The sequence below is a fragment of the Poecilia latipinna genome, unplaced genomic scaffold (assembly GCF_001443285.1).
Source record: "Poecilia latipinna isolate Pla-1442-1.1 unplaced genomic scaffold, P_latipinna-1.0 Scaffold3891, whole genome shotgun sequence".
NCBI classification, from domain to species: Eukaryota; Metazoa; Chordata; class Actinopteri; order Cyprinodontiformes; family Poeciliidae; genus Poecilia; species Poecilia latipinna.
The window spans coordinates 14650-35215 of record NW_015116507.1 but is presented as its reverse complement, the minus strand read 5'-3'; the positions used below and the strand labels follow the sequence as shown (position 1 = coordinate 35215).

Below are 20566 nucleotides of genomic sequence, written 5' to 3'. Positions count from 1 at the left end.
TTAACCCATTTATTTATTTAGTTAATTTTGGCGCAAATGGCTCTCCATACATGTGAGCTTGGAAAAAAAGCTGAGTGCTGACCAGAATTAAAAAAAGGCAACATGAGTAACAAACAGACCTCCTGGTATGAGAACTCTAACCCACTGTGGTGTGGCTCCTGTGTGATCATGTTCAGAGCGGCATGCCGCTCGTTCTTCGTGGATCCTCTTTCAGAATGTGACTAGCATCTTCTTCTGGGGCAGCAGCATCTATGCCCAACTCTTTATAATACCAGAGGATCATAATAACACAGGGATCAAGACTGCCTGACCTCTGCAGGTAAATATATTGTGGTAAAACCAATCACTTACTTTGAAGTCATACATGTCAACAGCCTATATTTAGCCAAAAATCAGACTTTCAGCGTTGCTGGTTTTATTAATGTCCAGAAGCTTGTATGCATGTATTTTTTTTATCAAAATCACCTGCAAATAGATAAAATCAATAATTACTCATTGATTTAAGTCAGTGGTTCTTAACCTTTTTTGAGGTACCGAACCCACCAGTTTCATATGCGCATTCACTTAACCCTTCTGTAGTGATAAATAAAATATGATTTCCCCTCCTCCCCCCCAAATTCAAGACATAGGAGTCTAGTTGGGTCACCCCAAAATCACTAAGTCTTCTTAAAAGGTAGAGTCTCTGAGAACAGTTCTTCAAAATATAGTCAGTGTTTTCAGCAAAGTTGAGCTGACTGTCCAGGAACGACCCAAGGTATTTAAAATTTGCCACAGTTTCAGCAGGTTGGCCATCGAGAGAAACTGGAACCACTTTAAGGTCTTGTTTAAATCATTTAATTAGCTCTACATTCTTAAGAGAATGATAATTTAATAATAAATAATGGAGACTTTGCGGTATTCTGATTTAGTAATATAATTATATTAGTTGTGTTACCACCCCCACGCCACTAGAGGCAGTACCAACCCCGAAAAGATGCGACTAAGGAGCAGATTTAGAAGTACACCGAAGTAAAGACACAAGTTTAAATCCATGCTGAGAGTTGAACTCCTTCAATCAGTGCTCCTCCGCAGCTCTGATTGGCTAAGCAATGTAACGTGATCCTCTGCAGCAAGAGATGGCAAAGCGGGGCGTCATCACGACTTTACACAGTGTGTCTTTACCTCCGCGGCAGAGGCTCCGCCGGTTCGATGAGTCGGGCTCAGGGGTTCGGCGGAGCCTCTGCCGCGGGAGAACAAAAAGGGATAATGACTGATTTTCAGGCTTTCTGAAGGTAGATAAGATGGTTTCTCATCTAAGTATGGGCTGTTCATTCAGAATTAAGGAACTCTGGGCCAGTTAATTATCGGTGCACCCCTCCACAATATGCATCACTATGCATACTATACAGTGGAAACTGTGTTGGAACTACCGCAGACGCTAACATCCGCAGTATTACTTATTTCCAGCCTTTGGGCTGCAGCCAAGCAGCACAAAGGACAATGAATCTCGACTTTTGATCGACTCCTTTGCCAGCCAATAGGATGTCAAGTAACATTGTGCCAAAGTGTTTCAGCTTCCTAAGCTGTATTTTCTTTTTAACATTTTAGATGTACTTTTTGAAAAACTGCACAAACTTTCAATTAATAACTTGGAGCTTCATTCCACAGAAAATCCACAAATACAAAACTGTGAACACGAAGGAGTCCACCGTACCTACATGGGGTCAAATGCCACTCAGGGAGGAAGAAGTCAATCCTCTAAAAATATTTGGAGACATGATGACACTGGATTAGAAATGTTCGGCCATAGTCGTCTTACAAGACTGACAACAGCATCAGAACTGTGAAGTTGGACTCGTCCGACCACGGAGCCTGTGTCCGACTGAGAGGAGCTCATGCCAAAAGAGCTTGTTTGTGTTTCTGTGCAGAGTGGACGCATGGGGCCCTTCTTGCATAATAGTTTCAGGTTTCTGTACTGTGTGGTATGACAACTGTTTTAAAGGCACTCCAAGCACTTGTGGCTATATGTTCAGTGGCATGACGGCTCCTGTTGGAGACTCACTTAAAGGCTGCGACGTTACGCACATTCAACAACTCTTCTGATCTTTATCCCACTTCTCTCCCACTCGTAATAAATAATTACAGGGATCAAAACCTTGGTTTTGTTCAAATTCTGAGGAAAAATTTAGGACACTTATGCTTAATTTCTGTATTTAAGTGTCCTAGCACATCTAAATGGATGTTCCCAGACTCCAATGAACCCTGATGTGGTCCAATGAGTCTCTTCACTTTTTTTTTTATGTCTGTTTCTTGTAAATCTCTCCTTCCCATTTACTTTTACTGTGTCTGTGCTTCTGCTCGGGGGCCGACAGTCCTACAGGAACTGCATTTCCCATCAATTTCAACCCACAAACTTCTCTGTGGATAATTCAGTCTAAGTCCAAAGAAAAACAAACAAAGCAACACTCATGAAACGCTGAGTAAAGAACTGCAATTTGGGTCATTTGCCCTGCCATGAATGGAAAAAGAATTAGTAAAAGATCCTCCATTTTCCATTACCAGCAGACAAGTGACTCTGAGAGGGATTGCGGTTTGATCAGAGGGAGAGGGAGGAAAAGAAAAACACAAACCTTTAATGGAGAAAAAAAAACTGCTGACAGACTGACCACATGCTGCTGTTAGTTTGGCCAAACTGCAAGAAAAAAAAAAAAACTTCTCAAATCTAGTTTCAGAGAAAGATTTACAGCTCAATCATATTTAGATGTGGGGCATAAATCTAGTCTGGAATAATATTAAAACACAACTTGAGAAATGTGCTGTCGGTTGTTGACGCGCAGATGTAGATTTTCAGGGCAGGAAAGTAAAATATATAAAAAATGCATCATTTTCCCTTCTAAATGAGCATTTTTGGGTGACGGGGAAACGCTGCTGTCAGAGAGAGGAGGATTCTTCTTTTAGTGAGAACATAACATTTCTTTAGATTGCGAAGTGAATGAAATCTAAGCCTTATTCGGTTATTCTGGACATGTTGAGGGGGGAGAAAAAAACCTGGCCGTTTTTCTACTAGTAGCTTCTTCAACTGTAAATGTTTACTGGAGACAAAGGGGTGCGCGGTCTCAGTGGGGACCTTTGGCAAAAGAACTGCAGAAACGTAGAACAGATGGAGGAATCTGAAGACTTTTTTTCGGTTCGCTCAGATGTCTGTCCCAGCTGGCATCGTCCTCCAGTACAAATCAGCTGTAACCATAACTGTTCGGAAAGCTTGTTGGCTCGCTGAAACAGCCCTGTCATGTAACAGACTCTGAAACGAATCATTCGTGAACAAGGCCGCAGATTCTTCACCTCCGTAGGGTTTTGATATGAGAGAGACCTTTGGAGGAAGAAACCTGAGCTCATCAGTCGTTGAAGTCAGTATTCGAAAACATTGGTGGAGATTTCAGAAAGAGCAGGAGTTTCTTAAAGAGACAGAGACATCAACTATGAAATCAAATTTCTTTTAAGTTGTATTTGATTTGATACATAGGATTTTTATAGCAGCCTGAAGGTAACATAGTGACTTAATTGTGCTACATAATGACTCTAGCTGGAAAACACATAATACTGCCCCTTTAATGTTTAAAACATTGACTTCTTCCTGAAGTTGATTCAATTCAAAAACATTTAGTGGAGAAAAGGTGTAATTTCTTGTCTGCTTCTTCCATAAATGACACCAAAACCACATCGTTCTTTAACTTTTTTTTGATGTTGTCGTCGTTCTACTTTAAATGCCGTAATATTGATCAGGATTAATCATTGACTTGATCCCAGAGGGAGGATAAAGCTATGAATTTTCACCCAGTGGCTCTTTGTCCGAGGAGCCAGCTGATAGCTTGACAGCTCAAACACTGGGAGGGGGAAACATGAAAACAACGCCGGTTCCTGTCGTCTTTCTCCTGGTCCTGGCCTCTGTGCCTGTCCTCTGTGATAGCAGCCAGCCTCCGGTCCTGAACCTGGAGGCTCTGCCTGAAACCCGCTCACTGTTTGCTCCCCTGGACGATGTGCACCTCCTGTCCAACGGCCTGCTGCAGCTTGGCCAGAGCATGCGGGAGTTCGTGCAGAAGACGAAGGGGCAGATCAACACAATCTTCCAGAAGCTGAACATTTTCGACCGCTCCTTCGTCCGGCTGGCGGCGCTGGCTGGGGAGATCAAGGAGGGCGAGGAGGAGCTGAAGCAAACCGCCGCCGTGCTCAACACACACAACGAGGAAATCAAGGAGCTGTCCAAGAAGATCAGCGTCAAGATGGAGAGCATCCTGCAGGAGAAAGGCCAACTTCTGAACAAAGTGGAAGTCATGGAGGAGCAGCTGAGCAGCCTGTCTGTGGACCTGGTGACGGTCAGGCAGGTAGCGGAGATCGACAGCCTCAGAGTGAGTGACAGGGGCGATTCTAGGATGTGACCTTTAAGGGTGCTTGGCCCCCAGCAGGGCCACGGCCCAAAAGAAGTTATTCGTTGATGCATTTTTCTAAACATCAGTGCTTATTTACATACATTCACATATGAAATTAAATAGTTTTGTCCAATTAAAACTGTTAACTACATACAGTCCTGCACTGAACCCCACTGAAAACACCAGATACTGATGTCTGAACTCTTTGAGCTAAAACATTAGTTTTGTTGTTTTTAAATTAATATAAACTTTTTTTTTGTTTGTTTGTTTTCTTTACATTATTTGAGGTCTGAAAGCTCTGCATCTGTTTTATTATTTTGACCATTTCTCATTTTCTGAAAAATAAATACTAAGTTTTTGCTTGGAATTTCAGAGATATGTTGTCAGTAGTTCAACAATGTTCATTTTACTCAAACATGTACCTATAACGAGTAAAATCAGAGAACTGATTGTTTTTTTCAGAGCTGCATGAAACAGAATATCAAGACTACATCATACCTGCCAACATCTATTAACATTAATGAGAGACAAGCAGCTGTGGAGTGACGCAGTCCTTCTGGGGCGCACACCCGGAAATTAAAATAAAATTACTCAAAACTATGCAAGTCCAGTCATTTGAAGAACATTTTTACTAAATTCATAGGATTAATAAACCTAAAACCAGTTTATCTAGGTAAAAATGACAAGTAGAAACTAATCATTAACCTGAAATTAATTTGAAAATCATACTTAGAAATTGCATTACCCATATTTTTATTTGAATGGTATGCGGCTGTGGATTCATTTTTGTTTTTCTTTCAACAAGAATGAATGTCCATCTATGGAAAGGTGGACATGGTGAGTCATGTCCACCTTTCCTGTGGTCAGGGAAAGTTTCTGATTTTTTTCCCCGTACGTTTCTGAAATGCCAGCTGGTTTGGACATCAACTTTAAAGTCTCTAAATGTTTCATGAAAAAAAATCAAAAGGAAACTTTTTCTTATCAAGCAAACTCTTGAGTTCTCATTCTGCATTTAGCTTAGTTTTATAGTATGGAGCTAAATAGGGGCCAAAAAATTAACCCACCAAAGCTAGAAACGCACTCACTCGATTAGGTTTTGGTCCAATTTTAACACCCACGTTAGATTGTTAGATTAATAACAGAAAATATAGAAACAGTTTTCAGTAGTTTTTTAAGCGCACTGCAAAAAAAACACAAGTATTTTGGATCTAATTTCTAGTGCAGACATCTAGATACACTTTAAATAACACAAAACTAATTTACAAGGAACTTTTTAGCAAGATGGAGTGGCTTGTTTTAAATCAATAACTCCTTAATTTTGATTGAAAAAAGTACCGATTCCATTGGTTGATTATTTCATTGATAAAAATATACATTTTTCTCATGTTGTAAGTTAAATATTTTGCCCGTGGAACCAAAACTTTCACATCAATATATATAAAAAAAAAATGAGTCTCCTAAAACAAGCGTCTCCATCTTGCTAAAAAGTTACCAGTCAGTATTGTTGTGAGCACAGCTTAGTGGTGCCTAATGAATCCACGGCGGTTCCAGCACACCGACTTTAACAAGTTCTGTTCACTTTTTCCCCCTCATTTTTTTTCTTCTCTTGCCTCTCCATGCAGTTCATATTTACAGGAATTTAGTAACTGTAAATGTAATTCACTTGTTGAACAGGAAGTGATGCAGCGCCAGGATCAGAGCATTAATAGCCTGCTGGCAGCCATGGTGGAACAAGGGAGGCATCTGGACCACCAGACCATGAAGATCAAGCTGCTGGAGGAAAAAGTAAACGCTCCAAATCTCCCGTCAATTTCAGCATATTAACTTCTGTAAATTAAGTTAATATTTTAAAGTACATAATATGTTTTTCGCGGAACAGGAGCTCTCGAGCCGCTATGAGTGAATGTGCCACTTATGACTGCAAACTGAGATGTTTTTCTGCCTTCACGTCCACAGCTGGCAGCCGGCGCATCGGCCCAGGAAACCTTTGAGAAGATGTCAGAGATCTCCATGTCTGAATTACCAACAGCCGCCCCCTTCCTGACCTCAGACACCAGCAGCGGCACAACGACGAGTGAGATGAATAGTAAACAGAAGAAGATTTAAAGATTTAATGCCCGACTTCAGAGCTTAGAATCGGGCAGAGACTCCAAGATGTTTTCTGCAAATGGATTTACAACAAGGGACTGCATCTCCTAGATCCATAACTAGATCCTGATTATAAGAGAAGCTTCTATTGTTACATTTTTAGATTCAAAGTGTCTTTACTGAAACATTTAGCGTTGTGTTGTTACGGTTTTACACAAGGTAGTATGTATAAAGCATAAACACTCCATTTTAGGAGACGTTCTTGTCAGATGTAGAGCTGATCAATCTGACCTACAGATTGGTCGGTTGAGGGGTAAAAATGAAGTTCAGCCTTTGAAGCGTTGATTTTAACCTTAATGCTGTTGATGTTGGGATTAATCGGATTCAAAGAGAAACAGAAGAAAATATCTGATCTGAAAAATGTGGCTGTTGTGTTTCAGCCTGACTGAAGATTTTTTTATTTTCTTTTTTAACTATGTTGCATTTCTGTTATGACGGATGACAGTGAGCTAAATATGAGCAGCTTTGCTTCTTCCCAGCATTGCATGTGAATCAGCAGAAAGGAATTGCATTAAATGATTTTTTTTTCTCTTCTTGATTTAGAGGACATTGTCACAAGTTTGGCTGCATGCTAGAAATATTAATATTGTTCACTGATTTATCTACTCTGTTTATTCTGCATTTACTTTTTGTAAATGTTGCTAATGCTACCCTAACATCATCAGTACTCCATCTTCTTTCCTGTGTCATCTGCAAAATCAGGGGAAGGAAAAAATACTCTGATTATTTTTTTGTCTGTGTCCTCTTAGTGTTCACCACCACTCTTTGCTTTTGTTTATATTTTCCTTTTTTTTTCTTTTCTGTAGCTTTTTTTGCAACAGATTTCCCATCAGACTGCAGCGAGTTGTTTGACAGAGGGGAACGGGCAAACGGGACCTACGCCATCAAACCCAACGGGTCAGAGCCCTTCATGGTCTTTTGTGATATGAGCAGAGGTACGCCATATTCACGGCAGCATTTAGACTGTTTTTGGATCCATAAGTTGTTGGATAAAACACTAATTGGTAATTTACGTTGATTCCTTGTCTCCCCAAATCAGGACTTAATGCAAGCCTTACTGTAAGGATCAGAAACAGATGTGGTACTTTCAACTGTTTAAGCTTATAAAGCTTTGATAAAGCTGTTTAATAGTTAAAAAGAACAAAATTATATTTTCAAGGTTTCAAAAAGATTTGAGTTTCTACATTACATATATTTGCTGATTCTAAAAGATGGCTGTTGTAATTCGTTTTACTGTGCAGTTCCTGACCGTTCTTGCCTTTAGGTCGTGGAGCGACAGTTATCCAGCAGAGGAGAGACGGATCAATGAATTTTGATCAACCATGGGAAAAGTATGAAAATGGATTTGGAGAGTTGCAAGGTGAGAGACGATTTGAATGATCTGATTCCACAAGTTAATCTGAGATTTATCTAATACAGTAAGTTGACCACTTCAATTTTATGTTATGCTGCTGCATTTAAAATATGTTTTATGTTTATTTAAATGTGAAGAAAGACAACCTTGACCAAATGCCAGGTCCCGTGACGTACATGAAGTCTGTGTTGCCATAAGATACGTCTCTGCTAAATGTATGTATTGCATACATTTTGGGATAAAGGCTATGAAACTCACAATGTGCTTGTCAGAATGGAGTTAGTTTTTGCCACATTCACTAATCTTTTGTAACCATCTTAGAACGCCACCAACTGGACAAATAATAACTATAACCTGAATTAATCAGAAAATAAGGCCAAGTCTGCTGCTGTTTTAAACACTTCAAGCATTTGGTATGCCGATGTGAGTGACTCTTCGAGATTAAGTGGTGCATGATGGTTCAGTTGGTAGCACTGTTTTGTTTCAGCAATGTCTTCCTCCCACGGTCCAAAAACATGACTGTTAGGTTATGTTGTCCTTAGGTGTGTGTGTGCATGGTTGTTTTTTCTTGTGTGTCTCTATGTTGCCTGGTGGTGTACCCAGCCTCTTGCCCAATCACTGCTGGAGATGGGCACCATGGAATGATGGAATACTTAGTCACTGCCATGACATTTTGGGTTACTTACTTGACTTTTAATGCCATTTAAAGACCCACAGATTTAGATAAATATCACTCTAGTATTGCCTTTCTGCAGACCTGATATTAAAATAATCTTCAGCTAAGCCAAACTGGCACAAATCATGTGGGCATGTTGGAAATGTGACTCCATGCATATTGTAGGATACTGACAGACTCTTACCAAAGAAGACAGAATGCTGAAATGAAATCAACAAAGGATGAGTTTAATAGTGTGTGCAATTCTACAACCATGTTGTAACTCTTATTATTATTATTATTTTTTTTGTATTTTCTTTCTAACAAATTTGTTTTCCATTGACTCGTACAGATTAAATGTCAAAGTATTTGTGGTATACTTTTTATAATTATTTGTGGAGTTCCTGTTTTCTGTCGTCACAAAAACAATTCATTTTAATGTGTGTGTTGGGTCCTCTGTTTCCGTCCCTCTGCCTGTCCATGGTAAACCTGTTGGCCTCTCTTTCTCTCTCAGGTGAGTTTTGGCTGGGCCTCAAGAAGATGTACTCCCTTGCCTCGCAGGGGAACTCTGTCCTTCACATCCAGCTGGAAGACTGGAAGCAGAACAGACATTTTATCGAATACAGATTTTACCTCGAAGGCCCGGAGAGTGACTATGCCATACAACTCGAATATCTGTCTGGAAGTCTGCCCAACCCCTTGAGCAACCACACGGGAGTGGTGTTTTCCACCAAGGACAGAGACAATGGCCGCCACTGGGCATCCAGGTGTTCCCACCCCCAATCAGGTAAAGCAGACGTTTCCCACCTGACAGAGTAAGTGGTCGTAATGTCTGGTCAGCACATCATCATCTCCTCCTTCATTTTTTAGGGGGATGGTGGCTCAGCTCCTGTGGCGACGCCAACCTTAATGGCGTCGCCATTAAGAGGCGACTTAATGAGAGGTACTCGCGCGTGAGAGCCAATGGGCGCTCAGAGCGAAGGAGAGGCGTACAGTGGAGGTCGGGGCGAAAGGCGTCTCACTCCTTCGCTTTCACACAGATCTCCATCCATCCTCTGGACTCTGTCAACTCCCTCTGATGCCACTGTCCATCTCTGGTCCATCACCTGCTGTCTGTAGTTGCTACACTCATTGTAAACAATCAAATAATGGCCCGTTTGTCACAAGTAATCAAAATAAATTCATCCAAGAAAATATATTAAGTTTATTGGGTTGTCGTGTTAAACAAACGTGAATAAAGTACGTTTATTTTGACTACATGTGACAAATTAACTCAATTTTTTTAAAAGTCGGAGCTCCATTCTCTTTTTTTGTTTACTTGAGAATGCTGTACCTATGAAGTATCACTAGTCTTTCTTGATTAAACTTTCTGGACACTCTGCTCACTGTGAGTGACTTCACTGAATGACTTTTGTTTCAACCAAACATCCTTCACACACCTGCGGTTTTTGTAAAATTTCATAAGTTTTAAGTAGAAAGAAACTGATTTATAAACGTTGATTTCCTGATTTTATTTGATGCTATTTATTTGAATTATTTTCATATTTGGTGTTTAAAATACCAACATTTCCACATCACTTCCACATGATCATGTCATTTTTAAATATTAGATGATTGAAGTTTTGATCAGTTAACAATCGAGTCTCCTTTTTACCAAATACTTTTTTACTCTTGAGTCATTTCATGGACGGCTACTTTTTACATGTACTTGAGTAAAAATAAGTTAAAGTTGAACTTCTCTTACTTGAACATAATTTTCGTCTGCTGACAACCTGCACTGATTATATTTACTTTGTTCCAACAACGTGTAGCAGCTATGGTGACTATTTCTACTTTAGCTCTTTGTGCTGTTATGGTTGAGCTTTTAACAGCCTCTAGAGGGCAGCGTTGTTCTGCCTCTCATTACCAATTACTGTGATTGTGCTAAATACGTTTTCTTTTTTTTTGTTGTTGTTGTTCTTGTGTGTTTTAGGTTTCTGTAAGTCATGTGCACATGCTGCTGATGAATGACATGAGAAATGCCATCCCTGTTTTTGCACATCATTACCAGGAGCACAGCTGCATCCTTTCACACGCTGATAAATAACCCCCCACTCTGACACGCACGCACGCACGCACGCACGCACACACACACACACACACACACACACACACACACACACACACACACACACACACACAGTTCTCTCTGACTGGGCCTGGAGCCCTGACAGTGATCTCCCTGCACATGTGTGAAGGAGCGTCTTCAGTTACCACCCTGCCTCTGCACACACATTAGTTTGCAAAGGTTATTTTGAGCTGCAGAAGTCCTGCTGTAACCCAGCGAAATAATAGGAGTCGTCGAGCTCTTCACTGTCCATTCTGTTCCTCAGAGCTCATTACTGCGGCTGACGGAGGGGGGGAAAAAAGAAATGTGTTCTCTCTGCATGGAACTTCAAGTTGGATCCTCATTTTAAAGCGATGGAGAACGGGCCTCTGCAGGTCCTGACCTTCCCCACGGCCCCCTATCCTGACCAGAGACCAGGAGCCAGCGGCCTTAGGAAGAAGGTTTATGTGTTTCAGTCCAAGAAAAACTATCTGCACAACTTCATCCAGAGTATCTTCTCCTCCATAGACCTGCCCGACCGTCAGGGTGCAACCCTGGTGGTGGGAGGAGACGGACGTTTCTTCAACAGAACGGCTATCGGGGTCCTCGTTCAGATGGCAGCCGCCAACGGGGTCAGTCAGTGTGTGTTTGTGTGAATGCGTGTGTGTGTGCGCGTGTGTGTGTGTGTGTGTGCATACACTAAAAAAGTGGTTGGCTGCACACATAAATACTGGTGACTTTGTTTACAAAAAACTATTATTTGACATGCCCCAGAACCTGGGGCATGTCAGTGTCACCTGCCCCATCACTTGATTGTATGAAGCACATGAAATATTTTGGCTGTGTTGCAAAAGTTTTTTTTGTTGTTTTGTTTTGTTTTGTTTTTTTTCTTATCTTTAGCATTTTGTCACTTTACAACATGCATTTTATTGAGATTTTATGTTGTCAAGCCCATTTTCATTTGGGGGCCGTATCAAGATCATGAATGTTCTCAAAGCTCTGGTTGGTTGTGCCACAACGTCTTAATAAAACACAAACTGTTCAACTAGAGAAAACAGCTCTCTGTATTAAATAAGTACTTCTTAAAATTAAATAATGTTTTCACTTTGAACAGTCCCTATAATATTTTGGGATTGTTTTTCTGATTTCTATCAAAATCACTTATTTTGTGGAGCTAAAAAATTTCCAAGAAATTTGCAAAGTTTGTGGTTATATGTATTATATAACACCAAATGTGACTTTTAGCTACTCACAGTTTACATCACGGACTACAAGAGACATTAGTAAGGTTGAGGCAGGAGTGTAGTACAAGTAAAAAACCCTGCTGCCTACTGGTGTGGGTTAGCAGTCATTTAAACCCAATGTTTTTGACCATTTTAGCAGAAAATTTGAAAAATCTTAAAAAAAAGTTATGCATTAACATGAAAAAATTGCAGGGATCTGATGACTGTGTGTGAATTTCCATGATCGCATAATTGGGAAAAATTAATTTATGTAATTTGGCATCTGGAGTCTAGAGGGCCACATAAAAAGCTATGATGGGATGTATGGATTTGGTGGTTTTAAAACCTTGGCTAAAAGTTGGCTAGCTAACGGAGACCAGCTAATTAGCCGACAAATGTTAGCTTTCGGAGGAGCAGAACAGTCTGAAGCGATGATATGCTACACAAGTAGCACATAAATGCTTCTGCTAAAGTCAGCAGGTGTTTGCTCCGTTAGCTACTTCTATCTCTATGTTCATCTCTTAAAAAGTCAGTGGCTCGTTTTTAACTGACACTGACTTGAACTTTATTTGACCACTTGTGACTGAAGTAGCATTTTATTCTTTTTTCCCCCTTTAGCTTGGGCAGGAAGTTAATATTTTGCTTATTTCTTGAAGGACATTTTTGTTTTAAGTGTTTGAGTTAACCTTGGAACAACACGTAATATGTAGTAATAGTAATAGTAGTAATAATAATAATAAAATCAGGTTTCAAAATGTAATAAAATTAAAGCTGCAATATATAATGATCGAAAAAGTAATAAAATCCAATTTGCAATAATTTATGCCACACATATAACATTTTGTGCCAATTATTACAAAATGTGAAAGTATTAGGGCCATTTTAGATACAAAAGAGGAGGAGTAAACTTTTGCCCTCCCCCCCCCAAAAAAATTATTGAATTATTATTTTATTATTGAAATAGCAATAGTCATTTATTTAAACATATTAGATGATGGATGATGCTGAATTTTCTTCTGTAAGGAGCAGCACATTTTGTGACCTCACATGAAAATCTGTCAATCACTTTGATTAATGAGCAATTCCAACAAATGCCAATATAGCATAACTCAGCAGTCATATAGCAGAAAGTGGCAGAAGAAGTGAAGCTCTGCACATCCAAAGTAAAAATCTAAGTCAGCAGAATAGTTTCAGCTCCTGGCTCTGATCTGCTCCACTAGAAACATATCGAACCGTTCTGGTTTCAGGCGCGCAGCCAGCATCAGTAAAAAGCTCTCTATGGTCTCTGGGTTTAAATTACATCACATCTGAGTGGCTTGTGCTCTTTTAGCTCAGCCAATTTATTATAGAGGGTTAAAATACACTCATCCGTGCTGGAACTTACTCTTAATGTCGGCGTTAATCCTAGTTCCACTTACATGTGGAAGGAAACGGGACATCCCCGCACCGATCTCCTCTGCCCCGACTCAAACGGTCCCGTGTGACGTTTCCACAGATTGGTCGCCTTATCATTGGTCACCATGGGATGATGTCAACGCCAGCGGTGTCTTGTGTGATCAGGAAATACAAAGCCATTGGTGGGATCATCCTCACTGCCAGCCACAACCCAGGCGGACCCAACGGAGACTTTGGCATAAAGTTTAACACAGCAAGTGGAGGTATGGCAATGTGAGAGAAGTAGTTTCAGACTCTAAAACTGATAGTTCAAAAGCTTCTTCTGGATAATACAAAGATGCCTTTGGTGACTAAGCCAGGGGAACACACCACAGTACTTATGAATATTGATTTGGCGGGAAAAAAAAGAAATTCTTCTGCATTCCTTCCAGGTCCAGCCAGGGAGGAGGTCACAAGCAAGATCTACCAGCTCAGCAGAATCATTGAGGAGTTTGCCATTTGCCCCGGATTGCGTGTGGATCTGAAAACGCTTGGCAAACAGGCGTTTGATCTGGAGAACAAGTTCAAACCCTTCACAGGTGATGGGGGTTACTAACATGCCTTCAGTCCCAAAGCAGCAGGGTCAAGGATTTGCTTAGGAGAAACATGAACATGTGAGTTAGAGCCAGAGAATCCAATAGATACATTTAAACCAGAAAGTCTGGTTCGTTTGGGGAGCTGTGAACGTGCAACCAAACTCTGATGTACACCAAGAAAGCGAACTCTGGTCTGTCTAAAAATGTAGGCGTCTGCTTGATGATGTGAACTCCGGTGCGGTTTGAATGCATATATGAATGCAAGCAGACCAAAGGCCACTCCAAAAGTAGGAAGCAAACTGTAGCACAGAGCACTATGGGTAAATACAACCAGAACAAGCGTTGGAAACACGTGTATGTAAGAGAAATCCTGCCACCGTTACCATTTGATGCTACTCCGTTTCTGTTTACATTTTCTGAAGAAGTCAGTTGTGCTCAGTGTTTTCTTCAGACGGTTTTGAGTGGGTTTTTTCAGTGATTCTTGGCTCACCTGTTCACAGGTTTTTCAATTAGTCTGGAACATTTGACACAGTGGAGTGTGAAAGTGAACCACACCAGCTGAAAATGTATTAAGTGTTGCAATTTTGGTCCCCAATCGAACCGAATATATCGCGCTATATCAGGTGTGAAAACAACCTAAGAAAACTGTTTATCACATAAGTTTTATGGCATTGTGTGTAGTTTTTGGTTTTTTTGTTATGTGCTACAGAGTCCTCTAAAAGCACTCCCACCTCTTGAACTTTATAACCACATAGCTCAATGATTTCTGTTGGGATTTTATTTGATAGAGACAAACAAGCAGTTAACTGTTGCAGGTATCTGTCAGACAGGCAACATGGTCTACATAAAACACTGAAGGAAGAAATCCTCATATAAGTTAGATTTGGAGTTTCACAACATTTGAGAACAACAGTTGCCTCCTTTATAATGTTACCAACTCTTGAGGATTTAAACCAAAGGCTTAAAATTTCAAATACTTCTTGCAAATAGAGAAAGTAGAAGGTAGATTAGTTAGCATACAGACTTGTAGATAAGCTTTTAGATGTCGTCTTACTGTCCTTTAACTTGTAGCGTCATTTTGTTTCTACTATTTGTTGTGTTCAGTGGAGATAGTTGACCCTGTGGAGTCTTACGCCAACCTCCTGAGGAACATCTTTGACTTTGCGGCTTTGAAGGAACTTCTGTCTGGCGAGAATCACATCAACATAAGGCTGGACGCCATGCATGGAGGTGAGCAATAGTTTTAACTCTGAAGAACTAAAGCTCCTGAAAAATAAAAATCACTTCTGGTTCTGCTGGTTAAAATCCTAACTGTCTTAAACCTCCCTTTGCTGTAACTCCACCTGCTGTCCAGTGCTGGGACTGTATGTGAAGAGAATACTGTGTGAGGAGCTGGGCTGCCCAGCTAACTCTGCCATTAACTGTGTCCCGTTGGAAGACTTCGGAGGTCAACCGCCCGATCCGAACCTTATGTTCGCCACAGACCTGGTTGACAGCATGAGAGACGGACAGTATGACTTTGGAGCAGCGTTCGACGGGGATGGGGTGTGTTAAAACATTTTTTTTTTTTTTTTTAGATTTTATACTAGAAAGTGAAATAAAACTCTCTCGTCTTTTAGACGATTGCTAAAGTCCAATTTTGCTCAGATGATCTGAACTTGATTTCGAACCTCTGCCTGTGATTTCTTTCCAGGACCGCAGCATGATCCTGGGTAAGCACGGCTTCTTCGTCACTCCGTCTGACTCCGTGGCTGTGGTAGCCGACAACATCTTCTGCATCCCGTACTTTCAGCACACGGGCGTCAGAGGCTTTGCCCGCAGCATGCCCACAAGCACGGCGTTGGACAGGTAAAACTCTGGCCAAGTATCGACTTAACCCCCTGCTTTTTAAGACGCTCAGATCGGTTAAGTAGCATTTCCTGTTTGCGGCCAAGAATACTTTCTCATCCAACTGTCCACAGAGTAGCCAAAGCAACGAAAATAGAGCTGCATGAAACTCCCACCGGCTGGAGGTTCTTTGGGAACCTGATGGACGCCGGCATGCTGTCTTTGTGCGGAGAGGAAAGCTTTGCAACAGGTACGACTTCTACTGTGAGATTTAAAGAGGCTGTAGTGTTTGTGAGGTGGAAACTCTAAAACTACATACAGGTGGGGACCACATTCGGGAGAAGGATGGGCTTTGGGCTGTGCTGGCATGGCTGTCCATCATCGCGACCAGACGGCAGAGTGTGGAGGATATTCTGAAGGATCACTGGCTAAAATATGGAAGGAATTACTTCACAAGGTAAGTGGCGGACATGCAGCAGGCGGTATCCTTCCTGTTTCATGGCGCCCATGGTGAAGATGTGTAAAAAGTTGTAAAATGGCTCCATATTTTATTGCAGTAGCATAAACAGACATGTTGATTTGTCTCCAGCTTCTGTACCGTTTTCCACTTCTGATACTGATATCGATATCTGAGGTTTAGTCTCTACTGATAACACAAAAACAGTGTTGAAATGTTTCTTTTTTTAAACACAGACATAAATGTACGGAATTCTAAATTTATTTAATAAACTTATGAACCAGTGCAGAACACATCGATACACCAATAACCTCACAATAATGTAAAAACAATGCAACTCTGATGTGTTCAATCAATGAACTTAGGAGTGTAGCAGCCAATTTAAAATAAACAATAAAGAAACTGAAACTGGCAGAAAACAATTGGTTTACTAAGTTGGTCAAACGTAAAATTAAACTAAAAAAAAACAAACTCCCTACTAAGCATTATATTTGTTTTAAATATAACGTAAAACACATAATAAAATATGACGTTGCTCAGAGCACACCGAATAAAAATAAACAGAATAGATCTTCAGTTATGCACCGGGCGCATTGTCACCAATACTTGATCTAGAATTTTTTTAAAGAAAATAATTGAAATGACCAAAGATCTGGGCAGGCATGAGAAAAAAAATCGTAGTCATTTCCGGCCTTTTGGAAAACAGAACGCCTCTTTTACTTTATCTGGATGCTTTGTTGTTTTTGCAGTTTTGAAGAGTGGCTAAGAGAAAGGTCTTTGAAGTGTACACCTAAAGAAACGTTTTAAATTTATACCCTGGGAAAACGGGACCATGTGGATTTGCAATTAAAAGTTCCAATAACCCTAAGAAGTTCAAATTACCAAATAATATTTCAGATAAAGTTGATTCCAAAAGTATTCACAGTGCTTCACTTATTCCACATTTTATGTTACCGCCTTGTTCCAAATTGTATTAATTACATTTCTTTCCTCAATATTCTATTGACAGTATGATTCATTTTATGCTATTTTTTGGAGTTTTTTTTGTAAATTTATTAAAAGGTGAGGTGTTTTCTAAGAAATGTTCAGTCTGTCACCGATGATTTTGTAAAAAAAAAAAAAAATTATTTCTTCATATTGAATTTTATTCATAAAAACGTATTTTAATGCTTTTCACGCAGCTCTACCAGGACGTATCAATAATGGTCCTGTCAAATGCATCAGTGTTTGTCATCTTTTAAAAAAATTTTTCAAAAAAATGAATTTTCTTTTTTTTTTTTTTTTCATATTTTGTCCTGCTCTGGTGAATTAGCAAAAGCACGATACGTTTAATATAAATATTGTCCAATTAAACCTCCTTCCGGGTAGAAAGTTGTTCCCAGAAGAAGAATGGAGAACATAAGTGACACCTAGTGGAGAATTAAAGCCACTACATTGCCAGAGGATTTTTCTCTTCCTTTCTATTTTTTCCAAACAAGCTCAGGTTTAATCCTTTGCAGCTGCACGCCTTATCGTGAGCTGATTTTAAGTCTTTTGATTCTTCTGTGATCAGCTGTCAACCACTGATAACCGACTGCTTTGCGAGTCCATGTAACATACGCTATGAAATTTGAATCTCTTCTTCTTCATCTATGTCCTCCAGATATGACTACGAGAACGTAGACATAGATGCGGCGTGTGACATGATGGAGGACCTGGAGATTCTGATCTCTGACAAGTCCTTCGTGAAGCAGAGATTCGCGGTCGAGGACAAAATCTACCAGGTGGAAAAAGCCGACAACTTCGAATACACCGACCCCTTGGACAGCACCATAACCCGGAACCAGGTATGCGAGTTTGTAGTCATTGTGTCTTTTTCTCTTGATGTAAGCAACAAAACCTGCTATCTGTTTCCACCGCAGGGACTGCGGATCATCTTCTCTGACGGCTCCAGGATCGTCTACAGACTGGGTGGGACGGGCGCCGAGGGAGCCACTGTCAGGATCTACATCGACAGCCACGAAAGGAAACTCCTGTTTGAAGAGACGCAGGTAAAGAGGCAGAAACGGCTCACTCCAATCACAGTACGATTAGCAGCAGCTACATCTTTACATACACAGGGCAGCACAAAACAAAAAAGAAAAATAACTTTTGCACATTTTGCCATTTTGCAGCCATAAACTTTAATGTACTTTATTATGTATTTAAAATGTCTTCCAGTTCCGGTGTCGAATGTTCTTTACAATTTAAAGTTTATTGATATTTGAGAATGTGTTCTTGCATAAATATGTTATTACCATTATATTTCTAGAAAACAGTATTCAAGCAACAATATTACCGTTTATCGCAAAATAACTTCTGGGACAATTTATCGTCCGGTGACACTTGTTATCGTGACGGGCCCAGTTGTGATGCGACCAAATAGTTTGTTGTAAATTAGTCACTGGGTCTTGTGATGTCCAGGGGCATCGGTCTCTGACCTCATGGTTCTCGTTTGGGACAGGTGATGCTGGCACCCCTGGCGACCATTGCTCTGAAGATTTCTCAGCTTCACCACAGGACGGGTCGAAACGGCCCATCACTCATTACGTAAACCCTCCCCACGAATGCCCTCAACTTCCAGGAATTTTTTTATTTTTATTTTTTCTGTTTTGTTTTATTGTTCTGCCTTTATTTTTGTATAAACAGAGCAGGAAGTCAAAGAGTGAAAGCACTGTGTGCAACAGGTAAATTTCTGACTCATATTTGTAGTTTTCCTCATGCATCTGGTATGTAATCGAGTGCGATTTTTTTTGCCATTTATCTGCTTTGTGCTTATGGATTTTTATCTCGAATGGATTATGCCAGATCAGAGTAAATACTTATTTCACTCAGCATGGCTCTGCTTCCTTCCACTGTCATTGTTTTCCTAATATTAGGACTTAAAAGAAAGATTGTTTTCTGAAGACTATTGTCAGCTGAATTTCACATAGTCAAGCTAGCTACATATTTTATACAATATTATATTTGAATACAGACACTGCCGCAGTTTAAACATGATAATAAAACAAAAAAAAAGAAACTCCTTGGCGAATAATAACTTAAAACTTAGCATGTGTGACAAAAACCAGCCCACCATTAAAATCAGCACTCCAGAAAATTATGTGAACAAAAACAAGGCAGCATTTGATTATATTGTTCACCAGAAAAAATGAACTCTTTTTTTCTCTCTGTCATCATGAATAAACCCACGTTTCTTTGTACCGTGTGTCATTTCTATCTAATATCTGTTACAAACCCAGGATGAGACGGGAAGAATACTATGTGAAAGAAGAATATTTTAGTTACCAGACTTCCATCCAGACAGCGACAGCAGGAGTCACTGATATCTGCTCCTTCTCTGTGATCACTGACACCTGTTGAATTGTTGCTCTCTTTTGGTTTCTGAACCTGAAATCTGTCGAGACACCAACACAGTCAGGTTTTATTGTGTTCTGTATTTCTACAAAAGACCAAAAAAAAAAAAAACTATTAAAAACATGGAATGATGGCAGCAAGTCATCATAACATGCAAAACACAAAACATTTTGACAAGCTAGTCAGGAATATGGTTGAAAAAAACATACTTCCACAGTAAAGAAAGATACACATATGAATAAATTTATTAATCCAGCTGGTAAAGTGTTTTATTTTTTTATTTTTTTGGAAAATTTATTCAGTGGGACTTAGAGCTGCAACTAACAATTTTTTTTAGTAATCTATTAATCTGTTAGATATTTGGCTGACTGATTAATCGGATAAAAAAGTGGCACATTCTACAGATTTTTCATTTAACCACTTAAGATAAATTAGTTTATTTGCATTACAAGCCCTAAAGAAGCAAATAATTAAATTCCTTTTTTAAATATTAAAGAGCTTAAAATACAATAACAGCATTTATTTTGTAAATCTGAACCAGGTGAAGCTAAACGTGTACCATTTAAGGAGTTTTGGGTAAACCATACTTACAAAGAATTTTGACTTAAATGCAAAATAAATATGTTGATTTGGTGCATCAAGTCAATAGAACAAAAACTTTTTTTTGAGTTTGTACCCCAGTTAATTATTAAGAATTAGCTGGGGTACAATAATTATAACAATAATTATTAATAACTGATTAATCACAATTAAATAAATCTGATTAATCACTTCAGCCATTTTGGGAATATATGAAACATATCTATATAAAAAAAACCTAACAAAATTACTTACATATCCCCCAAATGACAATTTTTTGTACAGCCACAAATTTCCCAACACTTTGTTGTTAAATTAAAATTTTGTCTCATTTAAGACGTACTTGGATGTTTAAACAACAGAAACTTAATCAAAATACAATATTATTTATATGTGATTGTATTTAAGGCCAGATTTAAAAGAAACAGAAGCCTCCCTGCAAAAGTTCCAGCATTTTATTGTATTATTACCATATTTAAAATTATC

General features: G+C 39.5%; 2 protein-coding genes and 1 long non-coding RNA gene across 3 annotated transcripts in view; 2 read left to right on the top strand and 1 right to left on the bottom strand.

The window, feature by feature from the left end:
- Nucleotides 1-3603: 3603 nt before the first annotated feature.
- Nucleotides 3604-9994, top strand: LOC106941838 (angiopoietin-related protein 3-like). Its single transcript, XM_015024966.1, has 7 exons — nucleotides 3604-4385; nucleotides 6081-6191; nucleotides 6363-6480; nucleotides 7361-7489; nucleotides 7819-7914; nucleotides 9078-9350; nucleotides 9434-9994. The coding sequence occupies exons 1-7, from the start codon at nucleotides 3879-3881 to the stop codon at nucleotides 9640-9642; spliced, it is 1443 nt and encodes a 480-aa protein (XP_014880452.1). The 5' UTR covers nucleotides 3604-3878; the 3' UTR covers nucleotides 9643-9994.
- Nucleotides 9995-10127: 133 nt separating this feature from the next.
- Nucleotides 10128-19248, top strand: LOC106941839 (phosphoglucomutase-1-like). Its single transcript, XM_015024968.1, has 11 exons — nucleotides 10128-11281; nucleotides 13368-13530; nucleotides 13699-13845; nucleotides 14947-15072; nucleotides 15197-15387; nucleotides 15536-15690; nucleotides 15804-15919; nucleotides 15991-16126; nucleotides 17769-17952; nucleotides 18028-18156; nucleotides 18609-19248. Exons 1-11 carry the CDS (start codon nucleotides 11024-11026, stop codon nucleotides 18696-18698), a joined length of 1695 nt encoding a protein of 564 aa, XP_014880454.1. The 5' UTR covers nucleotides 10128-11023; the 3' UTR covers nucleotides 18699-19248.
- Nucleotides 18891-20566, bottom strand: part of LOC106941841 (uncharacterized) — a 5105-nt gene continuing 3429 nt past the window's right edge. The window contains exon 2 of the long non-coding RNA XR_001423469.1: nucleotides 18891-19541. This is a non-coding gene — a long non-coding RNA (uncharacterized LOC106941841). The remainder of the gene's footprint in view (nucleotides 19542-20566) is intronic.